The following is an 18,922-nucleotide window of genomic DNA, read 5'->3' on the forward strand; positions in this document are numbered from 1 at the left end:
ACCAGCCCCTGAGGTTTGTTCTTAAGGTTTAACATATAATTCTAATAAAAATCTATGAGGTATGTGCTCTTATTACCCCTATCATAGCCTTTGCTTCAAGATAGAAATCAAAGAGGACAAAACAGAAAAAGTAGGAAAAAACAAACTTAGGGAGGGGCTGCTGGGATTAGAGATGTGATGCTTCCCACTGAGAATGGCAGCAGTGGGAGCAGGCCACCTTGCAGTTGTCCTGAGGATGTGATATGCTACCCACCCAGCCTACCAGCCCAACAGCCCCCAGGACCCTGGCCTGCTGGCCTGGATAGCAGGGAGAAGCAGGGGCCACTGCTGGGGCACTGGTTCAGCAAGGTCAGGGCTTAGCCATAATTGGGGCCTCCCATTAATGATGCTGGGATGGGGGGCCAAAAGGATGGATGACCTGGTCCACCAGGGACACAGAGTCCCTCTAGAGGAGGAAGGAGGAAGAGGATGGTTGGGGGAGGGGACAGCCCTGCACAATTCCTGGACACTTTGGGGAAGGAGGGAGAATTACTTAGAAGCTGAAAGTATTTCACTTAAAGGAATCTCTTTTTCTAGAGCCAGTACTCTGGCCTCTGTGTTCCATCCCAGAGTCACCCCTGGTTCCAAAGAAAGAGCCTTCCTGCCCAAGTATAGGAGATGCCTCTGCTGTGGCCAGGCCCAAGCATCAACAACAGGCACCGAGAGAAGTGAGCCCAACTGGAAGTCAGCCCTGCAGGATGTAGAGGTTCTTTACCGGCTTAGGGCACATCTCATTCCAGTAGCTCAGACTGCAGAGTGCTCAGCTGACCAGCTGCAGGGTATTCTCTGTAACGATAATCAACTCATCACCAAGATTTCTGAGCCTTGGGGCCACTGCCAATGTGTGGAGCTGGCGAAGTGCCAAGAGAGGGCATTCTCACTCAGCCCTCATCATCTCAGGATGATGTCTCTTGCTCAGGTGCTGAGCAGGAACCACTGGCCCAGAGAAAGATGGTTAGCAGGCTGAGAATGAGGAGACCTGACAGGAGTGAGAGGGATGAAGTGGGGCCAGCACCAGATGAAAGAAACAGGACTGGGAGCTTGGATGTGTGGGTTCCTGTTTTAGCCAGTTTTTTCCTTGCTGTGATCAAAAGACTTGACAAGGACAACGTGGAGGAGAAAAAGTTTATTTGGGGATCACAGTTTCAAAGTTCTCAGTCCATAGACAGCCAACTCCATTGCTTTGGGTCAAAGGCAAGGCAGAATATCATGGCACAGGACATGGTGTAGGAAAGCAGCTCAGGACATGGTCGCCAGGAAGTAGAGAGTTCCACTCATCAGGGACGAAATATAATTCCCAAAGCCATGCCTCCAGTGACCTACTTCCTCCAGCCATATCCCACCTGTAGTTACCACTCCGTTAATCCATCTGTGGATTAAGCCACTGACTAAGTTACATCTCTCATATTTAATCATTTCTCTTCTGAAATATTCTTGCATTGTCTCACACATGAGCTTTTGGGGGATACCTCATATTTTAACAGCTCCTAAGGGCACCAGGAGATCAGGGAAGGGAGACTGGGTCTCTGTCCCCTCACCTCTAGTTGAGCCTGCAGCCTTGCTAGGCCACCACCCTATCAGTGACATGAAAATTGTTTTGGGAGGCAGTGACAGTGATGGGTCAGGACAGGGTGGAAGCCATTCAGAAACAGGAAGGTGAAGAATGCATCCTTCTGTCAGAGCTCAAACACACACTCTGCAGGAGTGGACAAGCGGAAGGTCACCCTGGTCCCCTGCCTCCAGCCCTGCCACCATTCTGGGACTCAACTCCAGCTTCCCAGTGTGGTCCCTTCCTGATGCTAGTGGGTTCTCTTCCTCCCTCCTCAGCTGGTTGAATGACTACCAATGAGTAGTTTCTCAGAAAACAAGAATTAGAGGTTCAGGTTCTACCTGAGAAGTCCCCTGATCTCCCTGCCCCCCCCACCCCCCATTTTGGAGTGCCTAAGGGTGCCCTGTGGTATGCATTGGGACTATCTCTAGGATGAGAGTAGAGTTTGAGAGCCCCTCTCATCCTTCCCAGTTTCCACTGCACAAGGGTTCTTCCAATTTACTGTCAAAAATCACCAGTCCTGGGGCCCATTCTCCTGCAACTTTGCCAGGAGACAGTTTGGGTAATATGTTAAACCAGAGTAATCATTCAAAAGAGTTTGCGCCACTTTGGGGCAAAGCACTGGTGCTAGGGATGTTAAACTGACAGTTCAACATGCCTAGTTTGAACCTACAATGCACCCGGTGGGACGAGGGTATCAGAGAGTGGACACACCTGAATCCTCTGACATGGTTTCAAGTTTGCATCCCAAGACCCCAACCAAATAGGTGCAATTTTGAAAGAGCTTTAATTTCTCTAAATTGCTTAGGATATTCCCGAGACAAGTCCCCCCCCCCCCCCAGTTATTCAGTGTTGGGGACAGTTTGAAGAAATATTATGAAGTTGGAGAAGGGATGTTTTAGGAAACTTTTTCATCACTTTGATCAAAATATCTGACAAGAACAACATAGAGGAGAAAATGTTTGTTTTGGCTTGCTGTTTCAGAAATTCAGTTCATGGTTGTGGACTCCATAGCTCTGGACCTGAGGTGAGGTAGAACATCATGGCAGAAGTTATGGAAGAGGAAAGAAGCTCAGGACGTGGTGGCCAGGAAGCAAAGAGAGAGAGTTGCACTGACCAGGGACAAAATATAACCCCCAAGGCACACCCCCAGTGACCTACTTCCTCTAGCCACACCTACCTGCCTACAGTTACCGTCCAGTTAATCCATATCAGTGAATTAATCTGCCGATTAGGTTAAGGCTCTCATGACCCTATCATTTCACTTCTCATGACCTGATCATTTCAGCTCTGGATATTCTTCCATTGTCTTACACATGAGCTTTTGGGGGACACTTCATGTCTAAACCATTGGTCAGCAAACAGGCTCCAAGGCCCTGACTTAGTTTCCCCAGCTTTAGAAGGTTGGCTTGCTGCACAGGACAGAGGTTGCTGGTGTCCAGACAAGGTGGGAAAGGAGAGTTTGCCCCAGGAATTGCATGTAACTCCTTGTTGTTGAACTAGGAAGAAGTGGAATTGTTAGAACTTACTTTAAGGGCATCCTTTCTGAAGCCTGGAAGTGCAAATGGCTAGACAAACAATGGGGAAGGACATTTGAAGTAAGGCATCCTCCTGGGTCCCTATGCTCTGCCACCTGTTTTCCTCACATGGAGGCCAGCAACCCTGAGTGACAGGGAGCAAGGCTTTTCAGGACAGAAATGGGGTTCTGTGCAGGACAGGGGAGGGAACTGGTGACTGTGCATGACAAGATCTGTAATTTCCAGAAAGATTTCATTCTGGCCCTCTGGTCCTCAGTCCCACAAGGTGACTGCTGAGGATCCTTTGGTCCTGCCCCATCCCTGCACACATGACAGACCTGACACTGGAATGAGGAAGATGAAGGTGCACTGAATCTTATTCTGGTTTCTCCAGGGTTGTTGACTGTCCTGCTATCCCTTTAACTTCTGCACAAATTTCCTGCAGAAAATCACAATGGCACAGGCTGGGGAGGGAACCAGGTATAGAGAAGGAGATGTCTTGTGGTGGTCAGGCAGGCTCATGGGGAGGTGAGGTAGAGTTTCTGGTCTACTTGATCCATGCCCGAGTGGCACAGGTTGGGACCAAGCTCCTTGAGGTTCTCAGCATCCAGGCAGTGGAGTATCCCCAGAGGAAAACTCACTCCACCTGGGTAGGGGCAGAGGTGGAGATGGCAGTGATTGGTTAGTGACCAGACCCCACCCTTTGGGCATTGGAAAGGGTTACAAGGGTGGGTTCCTTGGGCCTGGTTGTAAAGAGAACATTTAGGACAGGGATTCTTGAAGGAAATATGCCAGGATTCCATGTATGCTGTTCTTGGTCAGATCTGAGGCTCAATTGACTTCAGAGGGCAAGAGCAAAGGAGTCTCTTTGCTCCCCCAAACTGGGCAAGCATCAAGAGTTGGGGACTCTGGGGACTATCAATCCAGAATTTTCCTGCTTCCAGATATTTCTACAGCTTCTCTTTAAGTTAAGCCTGGTGCTGGGCAGAGCAGAAGGTGACTGGTTGTTTTGCTTGCCAGATGATTTTGGCTGGGAGAGGAGATTTTGGCTAGTTGAGAAAGGCACTTGCCTCTCACCCTTTAAACACCAGCCTCTTCCCCCTCCTCTTCTCAGGCCTGGGGTGGAGGCATCCCTGAACTGGAAGGACCCCAGTCATTGAATGCCCTTCTACCACTTCCTCCAGGGAAACAGGCCATTCCTATCATCTGCTCACTCCCCATTCCTTCTAAGGCAGACCTTCCAAAACAGAAGTTTGCCTGATGTCATTCATTGACCCCCCCCAATTCAACAGCAGACAGCAGAGACCATGACCCAAAGAGCAGAGATGTTGGGAATGTAAATGAGGGATCTTAGCCACTCCACATTATGGGACTGCCACCTCACCCTCACCCTGTCTCCACCAGCCCCTCCCACCTCCACTCATTCCTTCTAGCCCAAAACATCTTCACCTGACCCATCCTCAGAACCAGTCCTCTCCCCTAACCCCATCCCCAAGTATGATTCTTCTCAGCCATCTCACCTCCTCCTTGCCCTGTTCCTTTTGTTACCCCTAGGCGGGTCTACCTCCTTTCGTCCCCCTCCTGCAGCTCTGGCCCACCAGTTGCCGGCTCAGTTGTCCCATCCTTCATAACTCCAGGCCCCGCCCACTTCAGCTCCAGATTGCAGAGGCTGCGAAGGGGGGCGCCCAGCCACTGCCTCACCAGGAACCCGCGCAGAACCCGGGTTCTCAGGCAAGGACAAGTGCCTGAGAGCGTTTGACCAGACAGGTGGGAGGGGAGTTTAATGCACCAGCAGTAGCAGCAGCAGCAGCAGCAGCAGTATCGGGCTCCTAGGGGAGCGTCACCTCGAAGTCATGCTTCTGGGGCCAGTGGGCAGAAGGAGAAGGCCAGTGTGGGAGCGCTGTTCAAACGAGTGGGGATTCCTGGCGGCGCGGGTACTCAGTGCGCCTGGGTTGAAGTCCTCGAAATTGTCCAAAGGCACCGCACTGCTCTCTCCTGCAGATTCCATGAGGAGCACTGACACGTCGTCCCCGTCCCCGAGCCTAGGAAGGAGCTGGTGGTCACATGTATCTGGTACCCGCCTGTAGAGGGCCGTTGGGGGGTCGGAAGTGCAACAGGAGTTGAGACAGGGCGGGCCCGTCCCGAAGACTCAAGAGCACTTGGGGAGGCAAAGTAGGGGTCGAGGAAACTGTGCGCTTTGCTCAGATTCCGGTGACCTGCGCTCTCCAAATGTGCCTCCATCCGGAGGCATCTCTTCCAAGTCCTCCACTGGCTCCAGCGCGCAGCGAAGCTTGGGTGGGACCAGGAAACGCTTCCTGCTTTCTGGCTCAGCTCAATGAGCTGAGACCTGGAGTCCTGGAATAACCTCGACTCCTTTCGTGCTTGCCCCCACCTCTATGAACCTTAGGGACCTGGGTCTCTTTTTAGTCCAGAGGATACTCCCTTTCTCCTCCTCCAGATGGTTCCAGTTGACTCCCCACTAAGAGAATTGGTGCCTCCTCCTCTGTCTCTACCTTGTCCACGCCCACCTATGGAGGGGCTTCTCTGTAAATGACTACAGTTGCAGACACTGAGATACTCGGTGACTATCACTGCCAGCCCTTGCTCTCATCCTCAATCCTGGGCCTGGTCACTTTCCAAGTCAGTGAGGAAGGGAAGGGGTAAGTCTGGGGATGACTGATTTTCCCACCTTTCCCTGGGATTGAGCAGAGACATTTGGAACATCCAAGATGGATGGGGCGAGGGTACAGGGAGGAGGCTGGAAGAGGGCCCAGCAATGAGGGAAGAAGGGACTAGGCTTCTAGGTCCTGGTCTCGGGTAACACATGTGCCCTCAGCTCCAACTTGTCAAAGTATTAAAAAAAAAAAAAAAATTAAAAGCACAATTTATACAAATTCAACACAGGTCAAAGATTTTATTCAACCCAATTGTTCTAAGAATAATTGAGGTGCTGGCCATGTATAGGTGATGTAAGAAAGGAAGGTTAAGATATAATTGCTGGCTTAAATACAAAACTCTCAGTGTCCTACAGGGAAATAAACTAATATCTTTGCTGTTATCTTTTTGAATGAACAGAAATCATTTGCATTTCTGCTGGAATCAAATTACATGAACTTTACAGAAACTGAGACCTTATTAATAATAGCAAACAATGATACAGTCTCCTAGAATGTTAAATATCCTTAAGAGAACAGGTGGTTGTCCTCTTGATTTTATGTATTAGCTTTTGATAATTTTTCTTTTAGGATAATTTTTTCTTAACAGGCCTATTTCCTGGAAGTATATCAGGCAATCAAACGTCCTTTTCTGAGTTCCTTTTCTCTTTCTCTCAAATTAAGTTCCCCACTTTATTCCTCTTATGTGGCCCTGCTGTACTGTCCACCTTTTACAATTTTTTTAAACAACAGGTGGGAATGCATCTTTCCCTCCAGACATTTTCCTTTGAATTTGACTTGATTTTCATACTTAGCTTTTTTAATCATAAAAGGAATCTTATGCTTATCATTGTATAACTTTTTTTCCACCAATATAACAATGTTTTTTCCATGTCAGTATTTATAGATTGACCTTATTAACAGCTACATTAATTTTCATAGGACTGTTTCCTAATGTCTAATATTTCCTTCCTAATGTGTTTTAGATTTTAATTTTTCCACATTTTTGTACATTATAGTTATACATAATAATCTGTTGCATATTCATATGTGCACACAATATAATTTGGTCAATGTCACTCCCTAGTACTTCTCCTCCCTCCCTGCCTGCCACTCCTTGGTCCCTTTCCTCTACTGATCTCTCTTTGATATTTAGGAGATCCACCTCCACCTTTCTTTTCCTTTTTCTTCAATAGCTTCCCCATATGAGAGACCTTCTGAGTTTGACTTATTTCGCTTAACATGATAATCTCTAGTTCCACCCATTTTCCTGCAAATGCCATAATGTCATTTTTCTTTATGGCTGAATAAAACTCCATTGTGTATATATACCACATTTGATTTATCCATTCATCTGTTGATGAACACTTAGGCTGTTTCCAGAGTTTGGCTGTTGTGAATTGTGCTGCTATAAACATGGGTATGTATGTATCACTGTAGAAAGGTGCCTTTAGTTCTTCAGGATAAAGGATATTTAGATTTAAAAAAAACTTTTTTCCATATTATAAATAATATTGCATAGAACACCACTGTAAACATTTCTTTGTGCAAATATGGTAGCATTCAGCAGGATATCTTCTAACTGCTTTTGCTGGATTCAATTTTTTTTTCAGTACTAGTGATTGAACCTTGTCCTCCTGAGCTTATAGTTCAGTGACAGAAGTAAGGATGAGGCTCGTGTCATCTGAAACATGTCTTCAAGTTGGCCTCAGCAGGACAGTAAAAGGTTGAAGGAGGTACACTGACTCACAACTGGCTCAACTCAGAAGTGGTAGACATTCCTTCTTCTCACAGTCCATTGGCCAGAATTAATCACATGGCACCACCCTAAGCAAAAGGTTGCCTGGGAAATGTTGGAAAGAGTGTGATATACTTGGTGAACATAACCTGTCTGCAGTAACTTGTGGTTCCTAACATTTCAAGTTAAGTCAAGCAGAACCTTTCTCATGGAGTTTGAATCCTGAGGTAAATGAATCAAGGACAAAAAATATTTATTCAGTATTCCAATTCTGTGCCTGGGAAAGTGTCCCTGGGTTTTTGTGCTCCAGTTGCCCAAAGCTACCTGGATTTCTGGTCTTTTCTGAGACTGCAACATTTAACTCTTTAATTCCTCAAAACAGTTTCATTTGCATGAACTCTTTTATTGGCCTAAGTGAGCAGGAAATGTTTATTAATAGAAACCAAAGAAGTTTAATAGATGCATAGCTCTTTGGGCACACAGGGTCTCATTGGGGAAGAATAATTCACATGTCACCTGCCAGCCCATACTGTTCTTTCCGAAGCATTTGTCCATTGAGTTCCATGATTGGGTTTATGCAGATACAGTATATGTTTTGCATTTTGTTCATTGTTTTATAAAAATTAGTGAAACTATGGTGCATGCCTGTAATCCCAGAGACTTGGGAGGTTAAGGCAGGAAGATTATAAATTTAAGGCCAGCCTCAGTAATTTAGAGACCCTGTCTCAAAATGAAAAATAAAAAGGATTGAGGGTGTAGCTCAGTGGTAAAGGACTCCTGGTTCAATCCCCAGTACAAAAAAAAAAAAAAAGAAGGTAGAAGAAGAAAAAAATTAATGAAGCTAAGCACCTACAGCACTGATACCTACAATATTAGTCAAAGATGAAAATCATCAGGTGAATTCAAAAGGATTCATTTGTTAATGAATGCTCACTAAATCTGACACACGCACATACACACACACACACATACAGAGAATTAAAGAATTTGTATGAAATGGAATTCCGTCATGAAGATGGAATTGGGAAGGCAAGGTATGATTAGTCATCCATTAATAGTTTTTAACTCTCTCAAAATAGAACCTGCTTTAAAATATACTTTAGTTCTAAGAACAGAGGAGGACACTGCCTGCAACCACCCCCGGGCAGTGGGTTCTCCTCCTTCTGGCTTCTAATGATCTTTTCTTAGTGTTCATTCATTTTAAAGCTGGGATAGTAGGTCACGGTCAACCCGTTGGGCAGTCTTCAGGCTGAATTACTTCTTGTGTGGTCCAACAGCCTACAGGAGGGCTGGCTGCCCTTGAGTCAGGTGACCGTGCTGTCTAATCAGCTGTGGTCAGTAGGTCAGGATCATGCATTTCCTGGTTACAGTCCAAGGTAATAAAAGGCAAAACAAAACAAACTAGTAAAACCCTTAAGGGGGTTGTGCACTTTGAGGCTTGAAGTCTCCAAAGGTTCTCGTCATCCTGTTCTCTGTGGGTGTTTTGTTTTCTGTCTTTTGTGGGGTGGAGGATGAAACCCAGGGATTTGCATATGCTAGGCAAGTGCTCTTCCACTGAGCTACACCTCAGCCCCTTGTCTCTCTGCTTTGTGGAGTGGGGGTGAGTTACATGGGGCTTGGTTGTCCCAAGTGAGGCACACTGGGGCCTGTTTCTCTTGGGGATCCTTTTCTCTGGGTGTCAGTTAGCCTAGAGCAATGTGGTCAGAGGGATGTATGTCACATGGCACCAAGTTCTCCAGGGATTTAGATGGAGACACTGTTCTCAATGAGCGAAGGGTCCAGGTAGGTGTAAGGCAACGCCAGACTCTGGTTCCGCTCCCTGATGTCCCTTGAAATCTGGGCCAGACGGCTCTGGAAGGCAGCAATACTTCTCTGTGGGGCCTCTTCTATGAAGTGTTCGTCTGGGTAAGTGCCCAGGGGCCTCTGGAGACCAACCACAAGGTTGGGTGAGGGGGCTGCTGAAGTCCCATCCCCTGAGTAGCTGTGACCCACCTTAGCTTGTTCTGTTCCCAGTTCCCACTGAATCTCATTCATGCCCCTCCCCTTAAGCTTTCTTCTTCAAGTGAAGATATCTGCAGGCATCTCTTGAGAATTTTTAATTTAAAGTTTTAAAGGAGCATCATCTCATGTTGCCTTTGAAGCTACACATCATCTCATTCAGCCACTTATCTCTCATTCTGTGTCCCAAAGCTCATGTGTCCCACTGGGGGAGGTTCTGTGGGGCAAAGGGACCCAGCTCTTCATGGCAGAGTCAGGTCTGGGCCAGGGAAGGTAAACAACACACTGTCTTCTATGCCCATACTCACTTTGTCTCCAGGCTCCTGGCTCAGCAACCAGAGAGCAATGATGACATCGCATGTGGCATTGACTGGTGGGAGGGTGGCTATGAAACCCTCTGGCCGTGCCTGTCCTTTGGAAGTGGGCGGTGGCAGCTGCATAGTGGGCGGCAGATTGGGCATCCAAACACAGGAGTCAAACTGAAGATAGAGAGGGAGAAATAGGGCTGAGGAGCCCAGTCCTTCCATTCTGGCACCCCTGGTACTGACCTTCCCTTACCTGGCCTGCACTGATGGCTGAGTGCTTGGCTGAACAGGTGAATATCACCATGGTGACATATTGCACCAGAGCTTCCTGGGTGTACAGGGAGGACGGCACGCCTGTGGGGAGAGCTGGGCTGTGGCTGGGGCTGATAGGGTCCTGAGGACCTCCCTGCAGAGGCCCGAGGGTAGGGCCTAGGGGCTGGGGGCTCCGTACCTGAGCTCTCCCGGCCTAGGAAGCCCATGGAGAATATCTCCCTCACCCAGGCCTGGAGCTCTTGGTCATCTTGGACAGATGCATCGCTTGGGTAGTAGATGCTCACAATTTCAGAGACGAAGCTGCAGAAAGCACCCAAGATCAGTCCCTCTCTGAGAAGCTTCTCTTATCCTCTCTAAGAACCACCCCTGCCCAATATCATTCATGTCTCAGCCTCCTTCTCATTGTGAACCTTTCTGGACCCTCCCTCTCTTTTCCGGTCTTCCTGCCTTTCCTGTCCCCTAGTTCCCTGGGAACAGCCCCTCACCGCTCCACTGCCCCCCAAATCTGCATCCCATCATCTCGGTAGTAGTAGTCTGGGATATCTTCAACTCCTCGGGCCCGGATATCTTCAGGCAGACACAGGTCAGAGTAGCTCAGCTGCTCCATGTTCCTTTGTATCAGCTCAGAGAAGCCTCCGATGCCAAGGCCTGTGGACTGGGAGACAGGACTCCTGAGCACTAGGACTTTGCTCCAGAAGCAGGAGGCAGCACTGGTATTGGAGAGTCAGAGCCATTCCCCAGCCCCAGAACCCGAGATTCTTCCAATTGAAGAAATGTCCTAAGGCGGTTTCTTACCCTGTCTACCACCTGGCCAGGTGCGATGAGTAGCTCACGGGCAAGTGTGTTGATATATAAGGTATATCGTGTGTGTGGAATCAGCAGCTGGTAAGGGGAAAGAGAGGACAGAACTGCAGATGGCCCTAGATTTGTCCCACAGAGGCACCCACCATGTAAGTCACTCAGAAAGACCACAGGGACTAGTGGGGACAGTTTGGGACAGGGGTCAATGCTCCAGACCCAGAGACCAGGCAGAGTTCACTTAACATCTTTTTCTATGCCCCTAGGCAGGGCCCTTACTCTCTCTGAGCCCCAGATCATTTTAGCAAATGATTTGGATGAGCATTGTGAGCTGGCATCCAGTGGTTTCCTCCGCCCAGGGCAGTAGAAGCACCATGGGCCTGGCAATGTAGAACTGTCCCCCAGAGCTCACTTCTCAGTCTCAGAGGCTGCAGATAGTTAGAAAAAATCAGCCTGGATTGAAGAGTACAAAGCAGGGTCTGTATCTGGGATCCAGAACACGATCTCAGTGGGAATCAGAGTCTGAGAAGCTCTGGGAGGGGGAAATCCTGTCTTTCTCAGAGGAGATGCCTCTGATGCCATGGAGGAAACAGATTTGTGTCATCTGAAGACTCAGCAAAGCCCAGTAACCTACAGAATACTCCTGAGAGAGTTCCTAGCTTTGAAACAACCTGTAGAAAACCTGCTGGTCCTTCAAAGCCATGTTCTCACTTTGGCAGCCTCCCTGAGGCATGGCATCTACCCTGGCTCAGGGTCTGCCTAGAAGCAGGAGGACTGTGCAGGGAGACACTACTGAAGTGGGATGGGACCTCTGCGTCCCAGCCTGGGAAGACAGGGATGCCTGAGGAAAGGCCACTCTGAAGAGGTACTACAAGGGGCAGGACAAGGTGCAGGGATCTTGGGGCACAGTCTGGGCCACCTTAATGAGACACTGACCTTGAAGAGAGGGTGGCAGTGGGGCAGTTGGCGCAGTGTGGCCAGGGTGAAGACCTCAGGCAGTAGGTGAGCATGCAGTAGGTGTGTGAGAGCTTCGTGGACAGAGAACTCAGCATTGCGCACCCAGGTCTTGGCCAGCAGCCAATCCCACTTGTCATCAGTAGGCAAGAAGATGGGGCTGTTGGGACCGGGGGTCTGGCTGAGCTGGGGGTGAGGAGAACAGTGGGGAGAGAGGCAGCAATGAGTGCCTGCCAGTGATGGTGGGACCCTCTCCATCCCTATCCCCCACTACAGACCTGGATGGCAAGGGGCAGCAGGGGTCCATGCCCTGGGCACTGGTATAGCAGGGTCATTGGGGCTGCAGAGAACTGAGGCCTTCCATTGATGACATTGGTATGGACGCCAGAGAGAATGCCATGATCCACCAAGAACAGGGAGCCCTTCTGTGGGAGAGAGAAGGGGAGCTGGGGATACCACCTGGCTTTCTAAAGAATGGGGGTGGGCAGAAGTAGGGAGATTTAGGGCTAAGAGAGGAGTGTGTTTTGGGAGACAAATGTGTACCCCTCCCTCTCCAGCAGGGGATGGGCCCGAAGGCATTGAGATGGGGCTGGCAGAGCTTGGGCCCTGGGCCCCACCTCCAGCTCAGCCTGCAGACTAGTCCCAGGGCCCAGCACTGGGGCCACCATGTCATCAGTGACCGGGAAGTTCTTTGGGAGATTGCGACAGCGGTGGATCAGGACAGGGTTGAGGCCATTCAGGAACTGGGAGGCGAAGAAGGTGTCCTCCTGCCAGTGCTCAAACACATACTCTGCATGGGGATGGGGGACACAGGAACCAGTCACCCCAGCTCCAATAGGTTTCCTCCTGACCTTACAGAAGAGTTCCCTTTGTAATTCATCCTGAGCAACCTAAAGTTTTCTCAGGGTGACCTCTCCTGGCTCCTTGGCATCAGTTCCTGCCCATTCACCAAACAGAAAATCTTAGTGCCCAGTCCACTGTCCCCCATCTACCTGACATTCCCCAGAATGACTCACCAGCCTCAGATACAAAATATCAAAGACAGAACATAGGCTTTTCCTCCAGTTTGGGACTCTCCCACTGCTTGGCATCCTGGGGAATGGCAACTCCAACCATCTGGTTATCTGTGGCAGAGTCCAGTCCCCTCATTTTCCTCCCATCAAGTCCCATTGATTTTTCCATCCACAGGGCCTCTTGGTCCACCTCTTCACTCAATCTCTTCTGCCACTGCCTTGCTGAGGCCATTATGCTCTGCTGCCCTCAGCCAGAGACACAGTTGGTCCTCCTGCGTCCACTCTTACCCCCACCCACCCTATAGAGCACATCTGCCATATGATTCCCTACCTATCCATAAGTTGATAGCATCACAAGGCACAAGTCCTGCCATGGCCCATACATGGCCCTGGCACCAACTGGGCCCTGGCCACTTCTCCAGTCTCCTCTCTGACCTTCCTTCCTCCTCATTCAACATGCTTTGGCCACAGCAGTGATTTTGTTCCCTCTGATCCTTCCATCTTCAGGGCCTTCCCTTGGCCTTGTGGAGCTCTCTGCTCCACAGCCCATCCTTGGCACTGTTAATGTCTACTCAACTCTCTGGGGAAAGCTTTCCAGGGCCCCCCTCCAGGGTAGGTGGGTTCCCCTTTTACATTATCCTGGAGACAATGATCATGTCTCACAAATGACACCAATGATTTGATTTCAAGTGAGTCCTATGGGCACTGTGAGTCCCATGGGCACAGGGACTATGTCTACTGCCCCAAGCCAGTGTCTGATGGGTAGTAGCTCAAGAAATGTCCATTGGATTAGGACATCAGGGATCCTCACAGTCCATGTTTATGGAGGAACATAAGGTCTAGGAAGGGACGGGTCCTGCCCAGAGTCCCACAGAGAATTGGCATTTGGTTTTTGAGATTCCTGACAGTCTTGGGAGCTGATACCCTGAGAAGAACTGATGCCCTGGGAACCCTGTGCCAAGTTCCTCACCAGCTGCTGGACTCTTCCGGAAGTTGAACATCCTTTTCATCTCTCTCAGACTCCTCCAGAGTCCTGTGCGGTCTAGCAGTCCCTTGATTTTGAGCTCTGCAACACTGCCAGGAGATGCGAGGGGTGGGAGGGGGCAAGAGACCCTGGAAGACCCTCCCCAGTCAGCCAGCCTTATCCTTTCTAGGATCCTAAACTAGCTTTCAGGGTCTGAGGTGGTTATTGCCCCTAGGGTAGTCACTGCCCATGGGAACTGGTATGTGCAGGAGGCTGTGTAACCCATATCACCAATGGCAGGGGAGCTGAGTAGGGGAGGGCAGAAGGCAGGGGTGGTAGGGCATCTAAACCAGTGCAGGAAAGGGTGGGCATCCTCACGCAGAGCTGCCTTTCATGTAGAATTTGGTGTTCTTGACTACAGAGTACTTCACGTTGCGGTTCAGGTCTTTTGCAGTCATCTGGTCAAGGCAGTGAGGCCAACCTGGGATGTAAGTCTTCCAGCTAAAGGGCAGAATAGGCAGGTGATCAGCAAGAGACCTCAGGAAGCCCCTGGACTAGGGCAGAGGGAGTCCCCTTGTGGGCCCTGGTCAAGCCAGCTCCCTTTTGCGAGCAAGGACTTTCCTGAGATCTGCCCTTCTCTTTGACCCACAAGGCTCAAAGGAGCTGCATAGTGAGATTTCTCTCTGTTCACAGTTGAATGATCTGGAGTTGAGCATTTGAGCAGAGCTAGACCAGAGTCCTTCCGAGGGAACTTGAGATTGGGGCAGAGCCATCTAGATTATATAGAGTGTATATATAGGGATTGTCAGCTATGGCCATTTTCCACCGTGTGGACTGGGAACCAGAGAAAGCTGAAAGAGAGATGAGAGAGGAAAGGGGGGGGGGGAAGGGGGAGGAGAAAGGGAGAGGGAGGGAGGGAGGGAGAGAGAAGGGGAGAGAGAGGGGGAGAGAGAGAGAGAGAGAGAGAGAGAGAAAGCATCTGGGGGGGGGGGGCTGCCTTGGTTTCTGGCCTGAGATCTGGTAACTCTTCTTGCCTATACTTCTACACTTCTGTAACCACCTCTGTGTCCTGTTAATAAATTCCCTCTTTATCTGTCTGCTAGTTGGAGTCAGTTTCTGTTTAGACAAGCACACAACTCTTGACTAACACAGATGCATCTTGCCGAGGGAAGGCAGTCATGAAGTTGGGGCTGTCCCTAGGGTTTCAGTTACCTTTGACAGGCATCCCATAGAGAAGCACTCCAGCCTCCACAGCTTGTGGTAGCTGTAGCAACTTACTTTGCTTCGGCCTAGGCATCTCTAAAGCCCATTATCAAGTAAATCTCACAGCCAAAACCCTTTGAGTGAAATGGTAAAATCATGTTCCAGAAAACTGAGGACCCCTCCAGCCAGTCCTTCTGTCATTCATTTATTCTTCAGTTTATTAAAAAATTGCTTGAGTTTTCAACTTCAAAGAACAATTTGCAATTAAAGCACACTGCCACCAGGTGGTGGCCAAGCCCTACTTCTCAGATTTCAAAGTGTACATGATTCACCCTGCAGTCTTGGTAAACTGCAGGTGCTAACTTAGTAGGTCTGGGATAGGCCCAGGAGCCTGCATTTTCTAACAAGCTCCCAGGTGATGTTGATGCTGATGGAATGGAGCTGAGGTCTCACTCTTAAGCACTAAAGGCCTAGATAGAGTAGCATTAACTAGAAACATGAACAATGGTAATAGTACAGGACTTGGCGGTTGGTTAGCTGCATTCCTAACCATTTTCTCATTTGTTCTACCTAATGACCCTAAGGAGACTGGTATTCTTGGTCCCTTTTGCAGAAAACGATAAAGAGCAAAGAGATTAAATGACTTGCCTAAGATCTCATAGCTCCTTTTGGAACAGTCTAGATTGGCCCTGGGTCTCTATGGAGACAATAGACTTCAATATCTGCTCCATTTCCCAGGGCTGTTGCTGTGAGATTTAGTGCAATGATATTCTTGGGGGTGTAATTCATGACACACATAGAATCCCCAGGAACCAAATCAGCTTGTCTTCAGAGACCTGGGGCAAAAGCATGCCATCCAGACTTGGGACAGCAAAATACAAGATCAAATCTTCTGAAAATCAGCACCTAAGAGTGGCTCCTGACTTTCTGCCTCAGGAATCCTCACCAGTCTTCCTAGCTTCTTTGTAACTTTCACCCCTTGTACCCTAATACTGAGCCCTGCCTGCCCTGGAGCAAGAGTCTCCTGGGGCTTGGGTGGTATATTTCTGGTTCTACTCACATTTCTGGAGGGATACAAGCTGATGTATGTAAAACCCCTAGGGTAGGGAACACACATGCAGGGTATGGCTTTTACAACGGTGTTTTTCAAATTTCAAAGGGCACCAATCATCTGAACGATTTGTCAAGACAAAAACTGTTACCCCCCACCCCCACCCTAAAGGTCCAAGTCAGAGGTACCAGGGACCTGAGAATTTGCCCTTCTAACAGGTGCCTGCAGGATGCAGATGCTGCTGGTTCCCGGAGCACATTTCATAGGAGAGGACAAGACAAGGGCATTAGTCTGTGTCATCAACAGCAGTTCCAGGTTGTCCCTCATCCCTTAAAGTGCCCCCTCCCTGCAATAATAGCTCTCTCCTCACCAGTACATCTCCTGCTTGGCCTGTAGTTCCTCCTGGCGTTGTCGCTGGAGGGTAGGATGGTGGTCTGCCCAGGAGACCTTGGCTGTGGAAGAAGAAAAGTGGGTGGAGAGGGGGAAGAAGAAATCCTCCTACCTTTGATCCCCACCACTCCCTCCTCCACTGCCGCCACCAGCTACTTCCCCCCATAAGTATTTCTCTCCCAAACCGGGCTGCCACCTCCTCCTGCCCACTGCTCCCACGTATTCTGCCCTACACCATGGCCACAAAGATCTTCTGGTCACTCCCCCTTGCACTTCCTCCAACAACAGACCTCCTCCTGTGTCCCTCCTGTAGCGCCAGCCAGCCCCGCTGCCTCCTCACCTGCTCCTTCTCGTAGCAGCAGGTCCCCTGCCTGCTCCAGCCACTGGTAGCAGGGGAAGCGGAGTGGGACGCCCAGCGGCGGCTCCAGTTGGAACCAGCGGCAGAACCAGGCATCTGGGGCCAAGGGCCCTAGCGGGCGAGGCAGCGCCGGCGGTGCCTTGTGCACGCGCAGCAACAGTACTGGGCCCACGTCCTGGGGGAGCATCACCTCGAAGTCCTCCTCCTGGGCGGTAGGTTTAGTATGAGGAAGGGTAGTCCCTCCTGCTCTCCCCGCTCCACCTCCACCTCTGCCCACCCCCCCACGCACTTACAGCGCCTGCAGTGAACTCCTTGCCCAGGTGGTCCAGGGGCAGTGGGGGGCTTTCTCCCTGGGTCCCCACAATGCTGACAGACACTTTATCCCACGTGCCAGCCCCGCAGGCCTCCCCAGTGGATACTCTGATCCTCAACTTGGCCATGGTGCCAGCCCGAGCCTGCCTCTCTACTGCACACCTGCAGAGCTGGATGGCTCACCCTGGAGGAGATGCCCCGCCTTAACCTGGCTAGGCCCTATGTAGGGAAAGCTGATTGTTGCCAACGACTCCAAGGGCCCACGGGCACCCCTTGCTCGCCCTAAAAAGCTTGTTGGGATTAGGCGGGGAGGGGCGGGGTCGAGAGGCTGGAACCGGACCTAGAAGGAAGTGGATTGAGCAGGGGAATCCATAGTGCTGGCACAGGGAGGGACTGGGCATCCTGAGATTTAGGGGACAGGACCTTTAGGTGATGGAATCCGGTTAGAATTGAGACCCAGCTGGGATGGGTAGGGTACGTTTGTTCCTGTCCCACCCCCACCTTGTTTATTTACCATCTTAACTTTAAAAGCCTGTGCCGTGCCCTCCTCTTGGCTTCCTACAAGACTTCTTGGACTACATGCATTCATTCTTTTATTTCTTCAATTTTGAGAGCTAACTATTCCAGCGACTAAATTAGGTACTGTGAATACAGGCCCAAACAAGACCCAATCTTGGCCCTGATGCAGGTTAAAAGCAGGTGTAAGAAAGAATAAATAAGTAAACAAATACTGTACATACTAGAATTTCAGATAATGATAAGTGCTTTGAAGAAAATCAAACAAGCTGATGTGAGGACCTGGGAAGTGGTGGGGTGAAGAAGAAGGCCTTCAGAGGTGCAGAGGAGGTGACATGGGACCCGAGGGCTGAGAAAAGGTATGACTAGGAAAGGGAATTTTGTGCAAAGACCTGTCTGCACAAAAGTCCTGAAGTTAGGAAGAGTTTAGTTTGTTGGAGAAGGGAAAGGCAGGATTATAGTGAAAGAGACCGAGAAGTAAAAGAAGAGTTCCAAATGTTGGCTTTGGGGAAATACAGATTTGGGGTCTCCAATCTGGAAATACTAAGTTTGATATGCCCATTAGATACCCAGTGAAGAAACTGTTATCAAACCCAGGTTCAGAAGTTCATCTTGGGATGTGGTGGTGCTCATCTGTAATCCCAGCTACTGGGGGAAGAGAGGTTGAGGCAGGAGGATGTAAGTTGCAGGCTAGCCTGGGCAAATTAGGGAGACCCTGTCTTGAAATAAAAAGTAAGGAAAAGGCTGGGGATGTAATTCAGTGGTACAGTGCCCCCAAGTTCAATCCCTAGTACTGGGTGGGGGGAGAGGAAGAAGCTCATCTTACAGAAGAACCAATGTCTGAGATTAGTGTTGGAGAAAAGGAAAGAATTGTTCAGTGACCAAAGAATGGAGATGTGGGAACCCATGCTCCCAAATCCACTTTCTCAACTCTTGGGAGAGGAGGGGTTTAAGATATGACAGGAATAACAGGGGAGAGATAGGCAATAAAAGAGAAGAATATTCATTTATTTTCTGGAAATAAGCAGAGATCTTCCAGGAACTTGGGTGCTGCTTCTTTTTACTTCTTTCATGGTCTCTTGTTTCTCATCATGGTGCCAGGTATGTGTCTTTAGCCTTTAAGCAGGGAGAGAGTGAGAGAGAGACTAAGCAAGTCTAGTGCAAGCTAATTTTATATTATAGTCTTGGACAAAACATTTTTCAGATGATCAATAGGTCTACTTGCAGAGCTGAGTAGAATCTGACCCAGATTGTTGTTAAGGCGGCAAGAGGCACACAATATGAAAACTG

General features: G+C 49.4%; 1 protein-coding gene across 3 annotated transcripts; it reads right to left on the bottom strand.

Annotated features, from left to right (window-relative positions):
- Positions 1-9,240: 9,240 nt before the first annotated feature.
- On the bottom strand, positions 9,241-17,244 carry Alox15b (arachidonate 15-lipoxygenase type B). Of its 3 annotated transcripts, XM_047545864.1 has the most exons (14): positions 17,098-17,244; positions 16,787-17,009; positions 16,427-16,508; positions 14,181-14,303; positions 13,809-13,912; positions 12,443-12,615; positions 12,104-12,250; positions 11,808-12,011; positions 10,869-10,955; positions 10,559-10,728; positions 10,252-10,373; positions 10,054-10,154; positions 9,804-9,974; positions 9,241-9,420 (listed from the first exon to the last, which is right to left on the bottom strand). In XM_047545864.1, the coding sequence occupies exons 1-14, from the start codon at positions 17,242-17,244 to the stop codon at positions 9,241-9,243; spliced, it is 2,034 nt and encodes a 677-aa protein (XP_047401820.1). The 3 variants fall into 3 exon arrangements, with proteins under 3 accessions (XP_047401820.1, XP_047401821.1, XP_047401823.1); XM_047545865.1 differs by lacking the exon at positions 10,869-10,955; XM_047545867.1 differs by lacking the exons at positions 10,252-10,373; positions 10,869-10,955 and having other exon boundaries at positions 10,054-10,155; positions 10,573-10,728.
- Between the last annotated feature and the right edge of the window lie 1,678 nt (positions 17,245-18,922).

This window comes from Sciurus carolinensis, chromosome 3 (assembly GCF_902686445.1).
Source record: "Sciurus carolinensis chromosome 3, mSciCar1.2, whole genome shotgun sequence".
NCBI classification, from domain to species: Eukaryota; Metazoa; Chordata; class Mammalia; order Rodentia; family Sciuridae; genus Sciurus; species Sciurus carolinensis.